The sequence below is a fragment of the Haliaeetus albicilla genome, chromosome 10, assembly GCF_947461875.1.
Source record: "Haliaeetus albicilla chromosome 10, bHalAlb1.1, whole genome shotgun sequence".
In the NCBI taxonomy this organism is placed as follows: domain Eukaryota; kingdom Metazoa; phylum Chordata; class Aves; order Accipitriformes; family Accipitridae; genus Haliaeetus; species Haliaeetus albicilla.
This window is the reverse complement of record NC_091492.1, coordinates 20080037-20100879: the sequence shown is the minus strand read 5'-3', so window position 1 is coordinate 20100879 and position 20843 is coordinate 20080037. Positions and strand designations below refer to the sequence as shown.

Here is a 20843-nt window from a genome sequence, read left to right as displayed (position 1 = left end):
ATTTCACAAGGCCAACTTTTGTCACTGCTACCTCTATTGAGATTTGATCTTTAGTAACAGGTAACACTGTGGTTGCCCTACATGAAGGATCTTTTTCCTGCACTTGCAAATCTTAAGTTAGGTACAAGCATATGGCAATAACGAGCTAATTAGTCCAACTTACTTTGCTATTACTGGAATGGACACTGCTTCAGATATGGCTTTGATCACATCACAGTGGACAGGGTGCTGAGGCCTCTCCTCCTTCTTCCTTTCCCACAAACAAAAAAAAGACAAGACCAAAGATTTCCTATGGAATTTGTAGATATCTGAATCACAGCAGACATGACTCAAAGATTATTGGGACATACTTATTTCTGCTTATTTACTTTATATATTTGATGTAATTTTCCTTTTTTTTCCCTGAAACACAAGAGAATTCTTTCATATCAAATATATTTTAAAACATTGTTACTATAATTCCATATCCAGATAAGCAGCATTTTTTAGATATGGAGTATGCAAGATAATCTTTGTTTTATTTGGTCTTTGAGACAAAAATTTTAGAAAAATAGCAGCAAGCGGTCCAATTCCCTAATTATTGGCCTGATTTTCTACACCACCAATTCAGTTGACAGTTGAAATCAGAAACACATATTACGTATAGAGTATACTCTCTAGTCATATCTTACCGCGCTACATTCAACAGCAACCTAAAACAAAAAAAAACCAAAAAAAAAAAAATCTAAGACTCTCTTGCCTAAATCAATTTACCTCCCATGGACTGCAATGGCAGCAATACCAGTTTTTTCTATTCTCTTTACCAGATTCACAGTATCCTCAACCTGAGGGATAAGAGAGAATGACATGGGTTTAATTAAAAAAAAAGGAATAACTATCATGCAATAATTGTACAAACAAATATTGGAAGTCTTTTCTTTTGTCAAGAGGGATATGATTCCTGTATTTCAACAGTAACTCCCAATATGCATAACCATTTAGTATATACTTCAATTAAAGAACTACATATTATGGCAAAAATAAGAATGCATTTTCAATACTTCCTTGAAAGTACAGATTGCAAACTTTCTCAGACAAAGTAAGACAATACTCTGTAGTAGAAGAATGTTTTCCAACAGGTTTTTAGACTGTCATTTGAAAATGATACAAAACACTTGATTAGCAACTCCTCTCTAATGACTACTCTGTAAATTGTAATTAAAATGCATCTTAATAAGAGGATGCCTTCTAAAGTCAATGTAACATGCACTCACACATCTATAAATATTCTTCTCAGATGTCTCTCTAAAAAGTTAACTAGTATCTAAAAAATTCTAATGATATTTGTACATGACCAGTGAATCAAAAGACACAGGGGAAAAAGGGGAAACTCCCAGAGTATCTTCAAAGAGTTAAGCTGTTAAAAGGCGGAAAGAAATTTGGCACACTGCTGGATTAGCCTGTCTTATGCAGCTTTGGGGAAAGGGAGAATGAAAAAAGATAAGGCCAATTTTCTTTTCAAAAGCTGGAGAATGATCTGTGGCTCATTTAAAAAATAGCACATTCAGTCTTTGAAAAATGCAACATCTACCAGCTGGCATGGACATACAGACAGAAGCTCACCTGCTGTTCTGATGGATGACATATTATGCAAAAGCAGCTTGAAACAAAAAGGAAGAGGCTCTAGGATAGTTGTACAAAATAAAAAGGAGAGGTGCCAGTTCTTTGATTTAATACTTCAGAACCAAAATGATCTTAGACAGTTACTGATTCTTTTCACATGTGCTTCATTTGTTCATTTAATCATTTTAAGTGCATGTGTAAATGACTTCTGAACAATAGCTAGCTGTTACAGTTCATCCATCTACAGAAATATCTATCCAGGTCATATGCAATCATGGTATCTAGGCAGGTAATTAAATACACAATTGCAAAACAACCAGTCATTAAAAGAGAAGGCACATCATCTCCTGGAGGTTTAAAAATATGTAGTGAATTCAACTGAAAAAAAAATCCAGTAAGGAAGCTACATTATTAATAGTTAAATTCTAGAAAAATACTGACAAAACAAAATGTAACAGCTTTAGCAATATAACAGTCTTACTACAATTTCTTTGAAATGAATGATTGTACCCAAGAATCTATCCAGAAAAAAAGTAATTCTAATTGCAATGAAGATGTTGCTACTGAGAAGGAAGATTATGGCCTCTTTGTATAAGCTAGCAAGTTCAGTGCTTCAATCTATCAAAGAGTTTCTAAAAAGGCTGTAGAAGTTGTTTTTAATTCGGGTATCATTTGTAGTATTATTGCTGTCATAGCACATACAGTAAATCAGAAATCAAGTAATGCAATATTTCCTTGCATTGTAGAATATGAGTAGTTTATAGAGCACAGGCAGTTTATCTTGTAAACACAATTTCATTAATAAAATCTTCATTGTTAACATGAATGTTGGAAGTTGGAGAAGTAACATTAGGGCTTGGTCTTCCCCTCTAGAAGTTTAAACTTCAAGCAGACTATCAAGAAATTCAAAGTTTATTGCACTGTGCTTATGTACACATATTACTCTCAGTCAATTCCACATTTGGCACTTGTCTTCTAAAATAAAAGAGCACATTTTTCCTTTTTATTTTCATTTAATACTTATCCACCAGCAAAAGCTTTGGGATTTACTCAATGGGTTACAATAAACAGGACTAAAACACTTTTTTATAGAAGTATCTGCATTTGCAGTTCAATGGAATAAAACTGTGTCTAGACAGATAATGTCTAGTATTTTCTTGATTTTTTAAATTAGAGAGGAGAAACGAGGTTTGGCATCTGATGTGAGCAGCCAGAAAGGCAACCTGGTTGGAAGGGGAAAATTACTGAACAGAAGAAAATATCTTCTGAAAAATGCTGAGAGAGAAAATGCCTGCCAGCCTAAAAACCATTAACCTGGGAACTAGGCCTGTGAACCAGAAGCACCCCTGCTAAGTGCAACTGGGTCCCTAGAAACCAGAGACATCCTGAGATACCACCGATAAGTGCAAACCAAGGAACCGTATCAGCAGCTTATCATCTGAAAAGGTAAAAAATAGTCTGGAAAAAGGGGAAAACACCCTAAGAAAGAAAGAATCTGTAACTGCTATTGGCTGTTCTAACTGCAATAACAGGAAAACAGTCTGGAAAAAATAAAAATTGTTCTGAAAGAACAGAAAACAATCATCTGTTGGCTGCCCCAGGTGAAAAACAGGAATTAACAGCATATACTGGCTGCTCGAGGGGTGATGTCTTACGCCCTCTTGTGTCTCTATGACCTAAAAATGACTTAATTTTTATCCATAATGGAGCTTCTCTCTCTCGGAGAACTTCCCATACTGCACATACTTTCCCTTTTCCTAAACAGGTTGAACTCTCTGCACAAACTTTCTACAAGATCTTGGACTCTTGCCAGGGATACCTGGCTGACTCCAAACTCCATGACACAGATCATCTTTGGAGTGAGTATCTGTCTGTTATTTTATTGGTCCCCCTCTGGGCCTGCTTTTGGGGTTGGTTCAGTTCATCTTCCTACTTCTGGGATGGTTGGGTCCCCTTCCGGGATCTGTCTAATGTACTTGATACAGGTATTATTACTAAGAACATATAGATATGCATGTAAGTAATCTATCATAAGTGTATCTGCTGTTATATTATTGATAAGTTTGCTTCACTAGTGATAAGTTTGTAGTAACTTGTAGTAGTATATACCTACTTGGTTGTTGCTCTTATTGATTGTTGCTATAATTGATTTCTGCCGTATTAATCATTGCTGTTATACTATTGACTGTTGCTACCAATAATTTGCAATAGCTTGAGATAGATATATTTATAACTTTATTAATCATAGGTATATTTGCTATGGTGATTTTTGTGGTATTTGTGGTAATCTGTATTAAAGTTGAGAAATTTAGAGGATAAAAGCCGCTGTGTCTTTGTGTATCACGGAATCCAACGAACCCACAATCATGATCTCTATACACCCATAGGTCAGACAACCCTTTAGATCATGACAGCATCTCAAACAGAAATTATAATTCCAAGTGCTGTTTCATAATAAGAGGTTTAAAATGCCAATATACTAGAATGCCATATATTCTAATTGATTTTAAATCACAGAAATAAACAACGACTAAAGACTTTAGCATAATGATTTATGTTCTTACTGAGGGCAAAATGCGGATTTTGCAGGTTACTGGTTTACAAATTCCTTTAACAAGGGTAGTCAGTATCTGGAAAACAAAAAAAAAAACAAAACAAAACAAAAAAAACCCATGATCACAACAGTGACATTAATAAAGCTCTCCTCCTTTCTCTCTTGAAAATATAAAGAAATCAGAACAATGTAAGACTCGTTACTGTTCCTCTATAAAGAATCTTACATGCTAGATAGACACATGCAGTCTGTAATTAAGTATATAATTTTATCTGAAGATATACAAAACTATTTATAGACTAAGCCACTTTTATTTCCACTTCTTTTTTGATTTTAACTGGATTTATACAGAGCAATTAACTGCCGCTGGAGTTTCAACACTGTTTTTAATATGAAGTAACCAGTAAACTTTGATAATTTCAAAATAAAGTGCAAAAGTTTTTCATTTTCATGCAACTGTTTTCACAGTCTTATATTCGAGTTGTCGGTTTCTTATGAAAACTAAAATGTAAGTATTCCCTAAAAAGAGATTTCTTTTTAAAGAGAAGATGGCCTTCAAAATGGAAATGAGACAGCAATATCAAGCAACATTACTGAATCTTCTAAAAGAAAACAAAAATCATAAACTGAATTCCATGCTTAACACAGAGCACATTTTATTCATTAAAACAAACTCACAATAAGCAGACAAATGAGCAGTTGTTAGTTTAACCATGTAAGAACTGAGCTATGGAAAGAATCTCCTTTTCACAGGCTAAATTTAAGTCCAACAGACCATACTTAAAAGGTCCATATAATGGCCTATACATGTTTAAATCACTGTACAACTATACAGTAAGTAGTACCAGAAATCCAATAGCTCTCTAAATAAAAGAGTGGAAACCAGCTGATCCTGACTATTATAGAAAAATACATGTTTTTCAACTGTTTTTTGAGATATTATCATGCATATTATTCCTTGTATAAAAAATGGATGGAACTACAGGTAAATTATTTCTTTCAGAGTTGTGTATACTATGAAACTTGAATTTTGTTTAATGTTACTGCACTTAATAGGTTCCCAATACAGAAATGAGCTGTTACAGCTAGCACCCACAAGTTCTTACACTTAGAACAGCTGGCAAGTAATTAGTGTCACCTTGCACTGTCTACTCAAATCTTTCCTCAGTAGTGTTCTCTCGAATAAAACAGTAGGATCCACAAAAATGATCTAAAAACCCCCTTTCTTCAGTATTTTTAATTTCTATTATTTTTTTGCATATAAATCAAACTAAAGCGACATCATTTTCCAAACATCATCACTGTAATATTTTTCTTACAATAGCATCATCAGCAAATCTTCTAAGTTTTCAGTGTCAGCCTCATTAAGGATTCCAATGTGAGAACCAAACCCTACACTTTTTAATCATATGAAAAGCTTGATTTGGAGCTGTAATTACAGATGTCTTTTGCAGGCTATGAGTTTAGTTATCCCTTTGCATTTGGCTAAGAGTAATTTCCATGCCTACGATTTTGCTACCTATTAATATCTTAAACTGAAAAGAACAATTCCAAACTTTTGAACATCAAGTTTCCTGTTCTTCTGAAGGTCAAACCAAAACGTAATGGTTGTAGAAGGGAAGGGAAGCTGCTAACAATCATATTTACAACTGTCTCTCATTCCTGCGAGAAATATTTTTGCCCGATTTACTCTTAGCCTACTAAATACTCCACTCCTGATTTTTTTTTTCTTTCAGCCTTTGTCACCTCATGCTTCATAAATTACAGTTTAATTCTGGATGGTACCACCCACCTTACCTAATTCATGGACTACCACACAGGCCTGTGGTTCCAGTTCTGTTGCCTGTATTGTTAGCTGACTTTCTGCCACACTTAACCGATTCTGCTTTCTCTTTTGAAAAAAACAAGACTGATACCAACCTTCTCTAAAAATGTTTTGAGATCAAGACTGGATCACTTGTACTTTTGCTTTTTTCATCATGAAAGAGAGAGTAATAGGTCCAGTCTATTCCATTTAAACTCTTGCTTTGGCACAATTAATAATGCTTCCAGTTGCTGAATAGTCAGTTTGTACAGCTTAACAATGTGGCTCTTGACACTAAGAGATTCTTACATTTGGCAAAACGCTAACACTCTGTCAGGGTTATATCTTTGATGACATGCCCTTCTAATGGCATGTCCTCAGAGAATGAAATAAATGACGCAGAACAACCTGTTTTCATGTCTGATCTTACAAAGAATAGTAACTAAGCAATAGATCAGCTTGTTGAAACTGTGTTAAGTCCTACTAGCCTACAAAGCTGAATGGTGTTATCACAGTAAGAGGAAGAACTTAAAAGACTGACTCAATATCCATTTTAGACAGAAGGAAAAGGCATGAACTGCAGCGATCAGAAGACACTAGCTATCATTCAGAAAGAGTCATGAAGATAAGTGAAAAGAGTCTGGTCTCTTCAAAAGACTGACCTACAACAAAGAATCCTTAAAAAAAAATGCACTCAAAAGCCACATGAAAAAAGGCAGAGCAATGCTTTTGGTATTTTTGTTTTGTCCAGATCTGCATACTTTTGATAGTACAAGAAATACAGAATAACTACCTTGAACTATTCGCCACTGTGTACCATGATTCAGTTATTACTGAGAGGTGAACTGTAAACTAGAATTGCCCTCAGGAACTCTGAAGGAGGATAGAGTGAACAACTAAAAGCTAAGGAGAAGCAAGACAAAGTTCACAGTCAACTCATCTGAACTATGAAGAATCAGGCCTTTAAACAGAAAGAAAATAAAAGAATTATATGCTAAGTATGTTCCTGGAAACCCAGAGCAACATCTGAACTCTGTTTAATCTCCGGAAGCTTAGAAGTCCTTGGGAAAAAAAAATAAATATATATTAAAAAAACATATTACATATCTATCTATATTGCATATAGATAGATGTATATATATCTTTTAAATATATTTTTTCATACCAGTTCACATAGGGTTTTATGCAGATTTAGATACATCTGCACATAAAACTCCTCCCTCTGCAAATATAGCACCACATTGTGAAAGTTTTTAAGCTGAAAAGGAAGAATGTAGCAATTTTATAGTCCAGACAATGACAAGGAGAACTAAATCAGGATTATTTATCCATAACCTTAATTCCAGCATTCAAAACTCACTATTCCACTCTAGCTTTTACAAATTTGTCTTCTGTGCATTCAATCCTGCTTCCAGTAGAGCACAGTACATAATACTTTCCAAGGCAGTTCAAAACCCACAAGGTGATACTTACAGACTCAATTTTGTCAGGATCAGATAGCAGTGCTGCTCCCATACCTCCCTGGGAAACATACAGAAACTGTTACACACTAGGCAAACATGTTTTTCAACTCAATTATTTTGCCTAACAGCAGACCACAGCAAAAGTAAGAAAAAAAAGAAATTACACATCACATTTGAGAGGTCTTAATGTCAGTAGTTTCTGTCTACACACCACATTTAGAAAAACAGGCTAAGACAAATTAAGTGGCTGTATTGAACACAAATTATGAACACTTTAACAATTTAATATTTTAGCTGTTCTTTCTGCACTATTTCATCTGCATATATAGATCTAGAGGCCAACAGGCAGACGTAAGAAATAACTTCAAAATTGTATGAACATTTTTGACCCAAACTACTGTCGGAAAATAACGATTCACCAGCATTTGAATTTTTGATCTTTCACACTAATACAGGGTGGATGTTTTGGTGTTTTGTTATTAATTATGATTCTGTGGAAGAATAAAAAAGTCTCCCTTGTAATTAGTTATGATACAGAAGAAAGTAATAAAGGCTAAAAAAAACATTACTGGAAACATCATCAGACCATTATGAATTTAATGACATGTCCTCAACATGACTACAGTTCCTTGGTAATACCACTTTATCTCAAAAGCAGAAAAACAGAGGAAGTTCAGAAACAACAGAATCTAAATACATAAATCAAAAGACTCCAGAACAGGGGAAATTAAAATTTGAGTTCAAAAGAATGTCATCTTCATAAGTTCTCATTGAAACAAAAAAGTTAATGGGATTAAAACAGAAAAACTCTAGAAATATATGTGGGTAAAATTATTCACAAGTTAGATGGAATATATTAGAATAATTTAAGTTATATTCTTCAGAGTGCAAGCCAACCTACAAAACTAAGTAGTACTGAAACAGAAAATCCCCCCATAAATTGATCCATTCTATGCCTTTCTTGCACCATCACTGGGTACTTTCAACACTGACCATTGTCAGACCCAGGCTGAAACACTATGAACTGTTAAAGCGAAGATATTAGAGACCTGAAAGATGTCCAGCATTCTTACACACCTCACATGCTCCAAAGGAAAAGCAATCTTTGTGATGGAAAAACATCAGCCCTCTCTTACATGCTCTATGTACCGTCATTAGGGCCCTTTGGTTCTTCTGTTCCAGAACTCCATGATGTAGTCTGTCCTTTTATTTCTTTAAGGTAATGTGATCTAAAATAAACCCTTTTCAAGTAGTTTTATCAAAAGATATGTTCCATTAATGGAAAATAAATCCATTTAGACAAAGCATTCTTTTTTCTTGGCTGAAAAACTGAGAAAGGAGGACAATATACTTATGTGGACTAGAGTCTGTACAATGTCATGACATCATGCAAGGTATGGGTATGTTTGGCAGGGTCAGCTTTGGCCTTTACTATTCCCCATTTTAACAACATTGCTTTCATGCACCTGATACCACATTTCAATCAGCCATGTATTTATGCGCCAGCTAGAATTCTGTGACAGTTTATTGTATTTTTTTCTACTGTGAAAGGGGAGAGGGAAAAAAATTAGCCTTCCTTGGTCCACAGGCAACTTGGTTTGCCAAAAGAAAATATGTAAGTTCTAGAAAAGCTTACGGTGATACTAGGAATTAAGGCAGATCTCAAGTTACCATTTACATTTGTGCTCTTGCTTTAGTAAAAGATCAGTAAAAAGCTTCCAGATGTAAAGATGGGTAACACAGAATTAGGAAGTAAAAGTACTGCCTATGTGGTTATATTATTTTTTCTGTTTAAAGGATGAAGCTTTACAGCTTCACATGACAGAGAACTTGCTCCAAATGCTAAAAATGCCAATGCTACAAAGACTAGAGGATAGAAAGTTTAAATGCAACAGCCAGGCTTCTTCCCTGGAATGAAGTTTTAAGTCTTTAAAGTTGGGAAGTTCCTTTTTCTTTGACAATAAGTGCAAAATTTCTCTTATCTATTCTGCCTGAACATCTGACATCAAAATGGAGCTCCATGGTCTAATTTACTGATACTTTATCTATACAGTAACTGGCTTAACAGTGCTAACAACCAGTTTGACTACTCTGTTTTAGCCACAGAGAGTGGACTAGTTTAGAATTACAGGTGCTTGACTAAAAAAAAATCAAGTTTTAACTGATCCATCCTCCTCCCACTTAAAACTGACCAAGAATTGAACTCAGCATTGCTACGTTGCAAATGTTTACTTGCTCAGATGACAAACTGTGATTCCTATTGTTATTAAGGCTAAGCAGAACATATTTCACTCATTCAACAAATTAGTGACCTCAGGAAAACAGACACCCCCCCAAAACTAAACACTTTCTTTTATCCTGTCTTACAGAATTTACTTTTAAATGCAACATACGACATAGCCTGTCAGAGTTTTCAGAATTCTAAATAGTTTTAGTGTTAACTTTGTACAATAATACAATTTAACAACCTCACTACGTTCTCCTCAATATTCAGTGGTTGTCCTGTCAGAAAATACAATCACCACTTGCTCAGTGGTACAAGTCCACGCTAACCTGAGCTTACAAACTTCATACATGCTTACCCACTTAAGGATATGGTATGTTTAATTACACGACCAAACCTATTCTTAAGGGAGATTTCTAATAGAGTATGTTATTTTACTGTATTAGGGCCATGACACCTTCAAGACTCTTCTGTTTATTGCAAAAAAATAAACTCAAGTTTATCTGCATGAAAATTTTACTGCTTGAATTTGTTCAAACCAGAAAACTTGAACATGTATTCCACACTTCTAAGAAAGAAAAAGCTTATTTAAAAGTAACCAAAGTCCACTTGCCTTAGTAGAATATTCTTTTGGGCATCCCATGTTGATATCAATACCAGCTACATCACTCTCTCTGAAAGAGAAGAAAGAAACAATTGAAATATTTTTCAGCTTATTAGAACAAGAATCAGAAAATAGACATCTTTCCAGGAAACTTGTTCTATCATCATTAAGGCTTAAATAAGAATTTAAGGTTAAGTTTTCATTTGAACTTGTGAATTTTTAGCTTCTCACTTATATAAGTCACGTATTTATTTTAACAACAGTCTGAAGATCAGTCTGTCCACAGGTTTCAATGACCAGTGTTGTGCAAAAGCTGTCACTAAGGCAAGTCCTATTGAAACGTCCATCTATTTAAAATGGAGGCTTAAAAACACCTTTTAAAAAGGTCTGAAACACACTTTTCATTTCTGCATAATACATTATTGGGGGTTTCAAAGCACAGACAGTAGGAGACATTTTCAGGCATATTGGTTGTACTTGCAGCTGGGCAATACCCAGGGAAATTTCATATTGGAGAGATCAAGGACACACTGCACTAGCAAAAATCCATCAAGACCAGCATAGAACTTATGCAGCTGCTGAGCAAGAATTATTTTAAATAGAAGTTGCAGTTACACCACTATACCACTGGCCTTTTGAGATGCTGTACTTTACTGTGCAGGTCCTACAGAACTTTTCTTGGTCCTATCAAGACCCACCTTGATCCTCTCAATCATAAAAAACTGTCTTCCACAATAATTCCTCTCTACAAAAAAACCCTAAACAAACCCATGGTGGGAAGGCGGTGAGAGAAGATGACTTACACAAGCTTAGCTACTGCCAGAGCTCTTTCAGCATCTGCTGAACCCTGTTGGTAAAACAAGAGGATTTATAACTATAAAATACCATCAAATTAATTAAAAATTACGTGCTCACTTGCACACGTGTATAACTATATTTGCCCTAATGCTTAGTATAAAGTAACAGATACCCATCCACAGCACAGCTAAAGCATGTAGATTCAGCCACTGAAGAGGAGAGGTCTGTCCACCCTTTTAACCTACAGTAGTATCAAATGTTCTTAGCCCATCACCATTTGATATTTATTTATCATGTTCTTAAGAAGCTCCACTAATAACAATTCTACAAGCAGCCTATTCCAGGGCTACCATTACCACTGAAAAAGGTCTTTTTACTATCTGATGCAGTCCACACTTCTCCCTCCCTCCAACTCCCATCATCTCTTGTCCTACACAGAGTGGTCTAAAAGAGCAAATTACTATCTTTTTCTCTCCACCAGCCTTTAATCCATTTGTGCAATGTTAACGCACAGGTTAATCCTCTCTTATTAACACTAAACAATGCCATTTTTTCAGTCTTTCCAGTGAGACTGTTTACTGGACAGCACAAGACTTAAACACGTGATCAAACATCAGCATAATTTATTTTTGGTATCTGTATGTTCAGAAAAACATCAAAGATACCTATTACAAAAAGAAGCTGCTGTCATACAGTACAGTATTCATCTTAATCACGTCTTCTGAAAACTTCTGTATGGAGAGCTTATAATGTAGCATCTTGATCACATGCGTAACAACAGATTAGAAATTCTGCAACACATTTGGTGTGAAACTCTACTTCTGCCTGAAGCATCAAGAAATTGATAGTCTGCAATACAGAGAGCTGCTTTAGACTTAGATTAATATTACTAGCACCACCTTGTTTAATTATGTTATCAGAAGAGTACCTGTGGTTGGTTTCTTACCATTTGAAAGACAACATGGTGCCTCTCCCTTTCACAAGTTCTGAAAACAACTCTTTCATTAGGTGCAATGAAGTCCACGGTTTCAAGTACTTCTATATGAAATGAGAAGCAGATAAAACAGACAAAAATTATATACAAATGTAATCACAAAGGAACTCATCTGACTATGTAACTTGTATATAAATGAAATGCTATCAAATAAGTCTTCCATGAACAGCAGAACTAATGGCACCCTACCTCCTAAATGTCCTTGCAGTACATTTCTTGCATGTTAGTGTTTCCCTCCCATAGTACTCCCTAATCATTCCCCAGCCTGTTTCTTGGGAAAGCATCAGCACCAGAACAAATCTAATGATGAATCAGCCAGAATGAACATAACGGTACTATTTTTAGGAAGGAGCAGGAGGGCAAGGTAGATTTGTAGTGGACTTCCATTCGCCAGCAGGGACATACAAACAGCTGTTTCTCATGCCACTCAGCTGGGGAGGTCTCAAAGATATCTTTTTAAGAATTGGTCTGTGAAAATCGTGTTAGGCCAGATCTAGCCTATGGACCTCAAGTTAATAAAAGAACGATAAACAGTGAGATCTTGCATGTCTTGCTTCCTTATTGAAGTAGACTAAAAGGTGTGTATATTATAATGTCACAAACAGCTAACATTGATAAAGACTTATGATTGGAAACTGTCTCTACTGCAGTCCAAATGAATTTGTTTCCTGGACACTATCAAACTTTTCTTGAAAAATTAAAAGGCTTTGTAACTAATATTTAGTAGTTTTGCTCAGGAAATTAGATTTCATATTAGCGCATACACATGTAACATTTCTGGGGAAAAAAAAACCACCACCAAAAAAAAACCCCAAATCAAAACAAGAGTTCCTTACTGTTTATTCTTTATTATAATAGCGTATGAAGGCAGTAGAGAGGCTGAAGCCAGTATGTAGAATTGAGGAGTGTTATCTGTTAATTCCAATTTTATTATTTGTCTTTTTAACACACATAAAACTAAAAGCTTTAACATTTTCAATAATGCACTGGAACATTGATGTCCTGTCTATTCCAGCTACTAGTTTCTTTCACCTGCTGCCAGGAAGCATAATGCTGAAATATTAGTAATGGATTTCCAACACTAATCCCATTTTTCATGATAAAAAGAGAAAGACATACTTCCAGAAGCTAAAATTATAAAGTATTTCACTTTAGAAGGCCTATACTTGCACAGCCAGTAGCCTGACCTCTGTCAAATTGTTTAACAGAAACCTCATCAAATCCTTGTAATAAACTAAGTCAATGGTGCAGAAAGACTTTGCATTAAAGCTCTAAAAAGAATAAAAAACTGTCAGTTACTAATACATTAGCCCTATCCTCCAAAAACATTTATGGTTTTCCTGAGGGACACTAACTGAACTATTGAAATTCCTCAAGATGGGAAACTGAAAGTTTGAAACTGTAAAGCAGCAGACAGGTGTAAGAAGGTAGTACTTCAAAAGCTTATTTTAAGTCCCTAGACACAGTTTAGAGAGATTATATGTCCTGATGCCTCATTGTAATCACTATAAAATTACTTCAGAGAAATAATTATCTTTTCTCTTAACTTGAAAAAAGAATGCTTAGATATTAACAAAAGAAATGCTATACTTGCCATTTATAACCCTCTTACACTGCAGCATCTTTATATCAATCAGCTCCTGAGAAGAAAGAATAAAAATATCTCAGTGAGTTGAAGTGTTTAAACTACCCAGCTATAAACAGTTCCCATTTTATTAAATAAGAATATCTACCTAGGGATACCAAATACAGAAAAAGAATGCAAATGAAAACAAGAGTTTAACTATACAACATGCTTAATTGAAGTTTCAAAATACAAATCAAACATATGAACATAAGAATATTATACGTTTACATAGTTCTAGAAGAACCATTTTGTTTAAGTACCTATCTAGCAAGCTGGAAACAAAGCAGAACGAGCCACCTAGAGTGGAAGGGGAAGATAATGTTATAGCAACAGACCACCTCAAAAATTAATGTAGATTTGTACTGGCCAAGCACACAGGTGAACAAACCAGCAGTATTAGGCTCTAAGACTTCTTTACCCTAACCCTGAGTTTTAACAGTTCTCTACATTTGTTAAAAGAAAAAATTAGTCTTTGTGTTGACCTTTACTGGAGACCAAACATAGAGTCATCATTCTTCTAGAATTGATGGCTTTTCTACATATATTAGCTTAACTGCAGATTTATGCAGTTCAATTTTTTAAGGACACCATTTGAGTCTTTTTCTCTTATGCATCTCATCAACTTGATTATAGGTGAGCTTTAAGACAAACTGACTACCTTCAATTGACAAAGGGCTACAGCTTGAGCCAATATAACTTATTAGCTGCTGTCCTGGTTTCAGCTGGGATAGAGTTAATTTTCTTCCTAGTAGCTGGTACAGTGCTATGTTTTGGATTCAGTATGAGAAGAATGTTGATAACACACTGATGTTTTCAGTTGTTGCCAAGTAATGTTTAGTCTAAAGTCAAGGATTTTTCAGCTTCTCATGCCCAGCCAGCAAGAAGGCTGGAGGGGCACAAGAAGTTGGGAGGGGACACAGCCAGGACAGCTGACCCAAACTGGCCAAAGCGATATTGCATACCATGTGACTTCATGCCCAGTATATAAACTGGGGGGAGTGCTACTGGGGGGAATTGCAGCTCAGGAACAAAGTGGGCACCAGGCTGTGAGCAATTGCATTGTGCATCACTTGTATATTCCAATCCTTTTATTATTGTCATTTTATTATTATTATTATCATTATTATTTCTTCCTTTCTGTTCTATTAAACTGTTCTTATCTCAGCCCATGAGTTTCTCTTTTTCTTCCAATTCTTTCCCCCATCCCACTGGGGGCAGCAGAGGGAGAGTGAGTGAGCGGCTACCTGGTACTTAGGTGCTGGCTGGGGTTAAACCACGGCAGCTACCGAAATAAATATGCAACTGTTATTCCAACTGTTATATAAATAGAGAAAAAAACCCACCATACTATTGTGTTAGTTACTTGAAGAGGTTTAGTCTACTATAGACTCTTTGCTTTAGCAAGTAATACAAGGTTTAAGACCTCCTGATTTATAGGTAAGGGATAAACAAGCAATAAATTAGGCTAATCTCAATCTGTTTGCAGTATACCATAGGTCTCATGAGTAGTGCTTTTAATTTAAGTTTTTAACTAATACTCCTTATCAAGTACTGTTCACATTAAGTTCTGAAACAGCTTTGAGATCCAAAATGTTAAGGGGGCTGGGGGGAAAGGGTTGGAAAACAAAAGGATAAATCAGAAAATGAAGTTTTACCATACAGAAATGAAGTTACAAATTGCACTTATCCAGGCCATTCCATTGCCAAACAACTGCAGTACAGCTGCCTACAACAACTCTATTTTATACTAACTTGTCAGTTCTTAAGAAAAACCTACATAGTTTTTCTGATAAAACCCATTAAGACAGCTATCTAACTGCAAACACTAATCCATGTCAAAGGCATATTAACTCTACTGTTTCTCAACAGCAATGTGGAAAAAAGAAAAACCAATGAAGAAGACCTGATTTTTGAGGTGAGATGAGGAAAACTACAACATGTTTTTAGCTGTAAGAATAACCTTCACACTACAAGTTTTGTTACATACTGCAACTTGTTAAGTAAGTTTGAGGGTCTCTTCTTTTGAGGTACTGTTTCTCTGGAATTGGAGCAAAAAGTGTGCATGAAAGACAAACTGCTTTAGCTGTACAGTTTACACCGCTGGATTAAATACCTTCTCATACCCTGTGACTTCAGCAGTAAGCAAAGCAATACATTTGTGCATGTGGTTTGTTGTGGTTTTTGGTTGTTTTGGTTTTTTTTTAAAGAAAAAAACCAACACAATTTCTACATTACTACCTTCCACTAATTTCCTGTACAATGGCCCTGTCAAACCTGTGGTTAATGAAATGCAGTAGCTGCTCAGTAACAAGGTTCTTTGCTACTACTAATAAGCATAAGGGATACTGGAAAAGTACAAAGGCTGTCTGAAGCCTGACTCACTTTAGCGTTTAAGACTTCTAGATTCTGTAACTCTATGCTTGTGATTTCTCTATACATGATCTACAGTTAGCCTCCCAGAGAAGGAAAAAAAAAAATATTCTCACTTAATCCCATGTAAAGCAGAGAGGTCATAATTCATCAACTGGGAAACTGATAATTATTTTTTGTCAAAGAAGAAAAACACCTTATTACTCCCAATTTTACAACAGACAGTGGTAACTATTCTACTGAATTTTGAGATTTTTTTAATTGAATCATCCAGCAGTAATTACTCTTTCACACAGAGCCGATCTAATAAAATACCATTTGTAATTCTAGAAGCTAGAGACAAAATGTGAGCTGTGGCCAAGATAAAGACAGCATATTGTCTCTCTGAGAACAAATCTTTCCTTTCATCTCCCCCAAAAAGGGTAGTGAGCTAACTCGCAAGAGAACGGCTGTGAAGGTTCCAGGAGAACATCATAAATGACTGATTCTGACAGTTTGTTTCAGTATGTTCTATTGTAACAGATCAAACATTCTCCAGGAAAGCCAGTATTTAAGCCATGTTTACATTATTTTTAACTCTTTACTGTTTCGTTGTTTGGATGTTTTTTTTAAAATCTTGGCCGAGTCACGTAACTTGTAACAGTGCCTACATTTCAGAAGAGCTAATAATAGCACTGAAGGGGAAAATGGGAATACTGATGCACTGCAAGGATAAGGATAGTGAAGACTAGCAGTCCTACCAATAACATCTGCACCAAACTGGAGTCTCAACTTCAGGCGGCTTTAAGAAAAGTGGTTAAGCAACAAGGACAGCAGTGCTGTGAGGAGTATATATGGATGCCCTGGGTTAGCACAGCAGTAATAACTGGGTGAGAGGGTAGGTCAGCCTAAAACTTCCTTCAATGTTATGACTCTACTCAAAAAAAAAAAAAAACAACAAAAAAAACAACCAGAAAAAAACCCAAACAAACAAAAAAACCCAGAAAAACGCAAGAAAAACCAAAACACCATGGAATGTGAGGAAATTGTTATGGTGAGTGTTTTGTCTAAATGAATTGAAGTTACTGAACAGTCTTAAAATATGGTTTTGCCATAACTTGAGGACTGCTGAAAGGGAAATGCCTTAAGCCATAGAGATTCTTTTTCCCCCCATTTTTCTAATGAAAAATATATATAAAAGGAAAAAGTCCTACAATAAACAAAGTCTATTTGTACTTTTCTTAATAATAATGTTATCAGATAAGACTGCCTCATCTGCTCATCCTTCATACCTCACAGTACACGATATCAGCACCATAGTCCAGAGCAAGAAGACGCATTGGTAATGTTCCCACTCGCACCATTGGAGCCAGGATCTTCTTTCCTCTAAAACACAGAGGCGTGTTCACCGTCATTCCTGTTGCGGTACTAGCTGAAAGAGAAAATCAAGGGGCATAGCCACGGAAGAGTTTCCTACCCGTGAACGCCCAGAACTTTCCTTTGGCGGGAAGGGGGAGCTGGGGGAGTGCGTGACCCTGCCAAACCTGACAGGGCTCCCTGTCAAAGCTGACAGGGTTCCCTTGGTAGCTGGCAGGCCGGCTGCTCCACCGCTGCCGTCTCAGCTCCCGCGGCCCTGGCGCCACTCGCGTGGAGCCGTGAGAGAGCTCAGCGGCGCCCTGAGGCGTCGGGCGCCTCCGGCGGCCCCGGGGGGGGGCGCTCCCCGCCGCACCGGCTCCTTCCCCTGAGCGAGGGGCGCCGGGCCGCCTCTGCCACAGCCCCGCGGGGCTACGTTTGCTCCCGCGGGGCGCGGCACGGGCGAACGTGAAGGGGCCGCCGTCGCCGCCTCCTGAGGTACCGGCCCCCCCCCTCCGTGGGACTCACCCTCCTCGCGTGGCTCCGCCGCGGCTCCGGGGGGCGGGGAGAACCGGGGGAAGCGTCTCTTCACGGCGTCATCGGGCGGCGCCGCCGCCGCCGCCACGTGAGACGCCGCCATGGCGCTGAGCCGCGGCGGGATGGCGGCTCCCCTCCCGCTGCTGCTGCCGCGGCGGCTGGCGGCGGGCGCGGAACCCCCCGCGAACGTGGTGCGCGTCCCCTGGGCCCTGCGGCTGCGCCTGCAGCGGGGCGCGCAGCGCCGTCGGCGCGGGCAAAAGGAGGCGGCGGCGGCGGCGCAGCCCGGGAAGCTGCTGCTGCGGAGCCGGCGGCCAGAGCTGAGCCAGCCCCGCTGGCAGACGGTGGGGCGCTGGGAGCGGCCGCAGCTAGTGTCGGCGGGCTGGAAGCACAGGAAGGCCTGCGGGGACTACTTCCAGCTGGAGCCCTCGCAGGAGGCGGCTCCCGCCCTGCAGGCGCCGCCGCCGCCGCCTGACGCGGAGCCGGGCCCGTCCTTCGCCGCCATGGGGCTGCAGCCGGCGCTGCTGGCCGGCCTGGAGGGCCTCTCCATCGGCCGCCCCACGGCGGTGCAGCGCCTCGCCATCCCCGCGCTGCGCCGCGGCCGCAGCGCCCTCTGCGCCGCCGAGACCGGCAGCGGCAAGACGCTGGCCTACCTGCTGCCGCTGCTGGACGGGCTGCTCTCCCGCCCCGAGGGGCCGGCGGCGGCCGCGGCGGCGGCGGCGGCGGGGCCGGCGTCGCCCCGCGGGCTGGTGGTGCTGCCTTCGCGGGAGCTGGCGGCGCAGGTGGGCGCGGTGGCGGCGGCGCTGTGCCGGCCGGCGGGGCTGGGGGTGCGCGGGCTGACGGGCGGCGGCGCCGCGGGCGGGCTGCGGAGGCAGCTGCGGGCGCCGGGGCCGGGGGCCGCCGTGCTGCTGGGCACCCCCGGGGCGCTGCGGGCGGCGCTGCGGCGGCGCTTCCTGGCCCTGGGGCGGCTGCGCTGGATGGTGCTGGACGAGGCGGACGCCCTGATGGACGACTCCTTCTCGGAGGCGCTGGAGGAGATCCTGGCGCACGCCCCCCTGGCCGCTGGAGCCCCCGGGCCGGCCGGCCCCGGGGAGGCGAGGACCCAGGTGGTGGTGGTCGGGGCCACCTTCCCGGCGGGACTGAGCCAGACGCTGGGGAAGTTCACCGACGTGGGCCGGTTTGTCATCCTCGCCACCCAGAGCCTGCACCGCCTGCCGCCCCACGTCCAGCAGAAGTTTGTCCGCCTCAAAGGCCGGGACAAGCTGCCCGAACTGCTGCAGCTACTCAAGGAGCGCCCAGCGTCCGGCGGGGCTGTTCTCGTCTTCTGCAACAGTGCCAGCACCGTCAACTGGCTGGGCTATATCCTGGATGACCACAAAATCAAGCACCTGAGGCTGCAGGGACAGATGTCGGCAGCTGCCAGAGCCGGCATCTTTGCCTCCTTCCAGAAGGGTGACGTGTCTGTCCTTGTCTGCACTGACCTTGCCTCGCGGGGGCTGGACACCGGCAGCGTGCAGCTAGTGGTCAACTATGACTTCCCAGACACCCTGCAGGACTACCTGCACCGCGTGGGGCGAGTTGGACGCGTTGGAAGCAAGGCGCCTGGAGCTGTGGTTAGTTTTGTCACCCATCGGTGGGATGTGGACCTGGTGCGGAAAATAGAGACTGCAGCCCGGAAGAGGACAGGTCTCCCAGGCATGGACTCCTCCATTAATAAGCCTCCACCTAAAGGAGGTTGATTCAGGTTGCCAAGCAGTAATAAGTGGCCTGGTAGGGACTACGCTTGAAGTCATTGAGGCAGAGGGAATGAGCTTCTGTGTGTAAACTAGACTGAAAGAACAGAGAATTGAGTTTCAGAACCAGGTGATCAGGTTAACTTCGTGCACTGTTCTGGAAGCTGCAATAGTCATTTCCATAGGCATCAGAACTCGGGACTTTCCAAAAAGAAGCTAGTAAGTAAGTAAGAAAATGCCTTTGGAGAAGACTGAATAATGATCTCCTCAGTTGATTTTGTTTAATTTTGTTGAGACCTTTAACTTGAATTCAAATCAGAATGAGAGTGTGCCTGTATGCTGTGCAGCTCTGTTGCATTTCATTGCTTCCCACCAGCAGCAGCTAAATATTCATTACTAAAAATTAAAAATTACTACTGTGGCAGGAAAAAAAGGAAAATTTTTCCTAACTTTGATAAAACTTTCACCAATTACAGATACATGTAGAAAGACTAAAGGACAAATTATATTTGATTTTCTTGTGATGCGGCAGTTCATTCAGAGAATTCTAGACCAGATACCTCTAAAGTTTGGTGGGAACGAGAAGGCACAATAAAGCTTGAGGCTTTTTCACTGTCTTAATTTGTCATTTTATGGTTACCTTTCACTGAGAAAGGACATCTTGCTGCTTCATGTTCTGTTAAATAATATTTTAAAAAGCTTTTAAGTGTTTTCTGCTCATTTTTTCTAGATGCTATGGTGACATGTCCAGTCTCTGAAATGATTGTAAAAACAATAAAAAAACCAACCCATCCAAAAAATGCCACCTGTTGAAGGAAAGACGTGTGTTGACTCATAGGTTCTAAAGGCTCACAGGTAACAGAGTACAAGATTTCTTTTGAATATCATGCCATTGTTCTTTTCTGCTTTAAACCAAAAGAACTAAAGTGAGCCTGGAGTTATTTCATATCTAGCTGCTAGTTTGTGTCCGTGGTAAATAATCACACAAAAATAGCATTTTAGTTCTGATTTCTATTGCAGTGATTTATCACCGCCTTTTCTTTTAGTGGTTGTTTTTCCCATGCTATCCACTTTAGCCTGTGCTAAAACTCAGTATGCAGAAATAGTAAACTGTTAAATGAGAAGATCACAGCATAGTATCTAAATCATTGGTTTCAGAGGAAATAAGGCACTGGAGCTACTCTTAGTATACTGAGAGTAAAAA

The 20843-nt window shown here is 39.5% G+C and overlaps 2 protein-coding genes across 4 annotated transcripts in view; one reads left to right on the top strand and one right to left on the bottom strand.

The window, feature by feature from the left end:
- Window positions 1–18012, bottom strand: part of DUS2 (dihydrouridine synthase 2) — a 28563-nt gene extending 10551 nt beyond the window's left edge. Inside the window, exons 1-10 of one of the 3 annotated variants that reach the window (XM_069793700.1) lie at window positions 17901–18012; window positions 17312–17451; window positions 13638–13683; window positions 11996–12087; window positions 11055–11098; window positions 10257–10321; window positions 7434–7477; window positions 4167–4232; window positions 754–824; window positions 164–250 (exon numbers count right to left, since the gene is read on the bottom strand). In XM_069793700.1, the coding sequence (XP_069649801.1) occupies window positions 164–250; window positions 754–824; window positions 4167–4232; window positions 7434–7477; window positions 10257–10321; window positions 11055–11098; window positions 11996–12087; window positions 13638–13683; window positions 17312–17451; window positions 17901–18012 (767 nt within the window). Of the gene's footprint in view, window positions 1–163; window positions 251–753; window positions 825–4166; window positions 4233–7433; window positions 7478–10256; window positions 10322–11054; window positions 11099–11995; window positions 12088–13637; window positions 13684–17311; window positions 17452–17496; window positions 17879–17900 lie in introns of those variants that run through there. The other 2 variants (XM_069793702.1, XM_069793703.1) reach the window with 2 other exon arrangements.
- Window positions 18011–20328, top strand: DDX28 (DEAD-box helicase 28). Its single transcript, XM_069793699.1, has one exon. It carries the CDS (start codon window positions 18011–18013, stop codon window positions 19643–19645), a length of 1635 nt encoding a protein of 544 aa, XP_069649800.1. The 3' UTR covers window positions 19646–20328.
- Window positions 20329–20843: the final 515 nt, after the last annotated feature.

Bases quoted from the DNA above. Each gene is read 5' to 3' on its own strand.
- DDX28 (XM_069793699.1), top strand. From the start codon at position 18,011: ATGGCGCTGAGCCGCGGCGGGATGGCGGCTCCCCTCCCGCTGCTGCTG.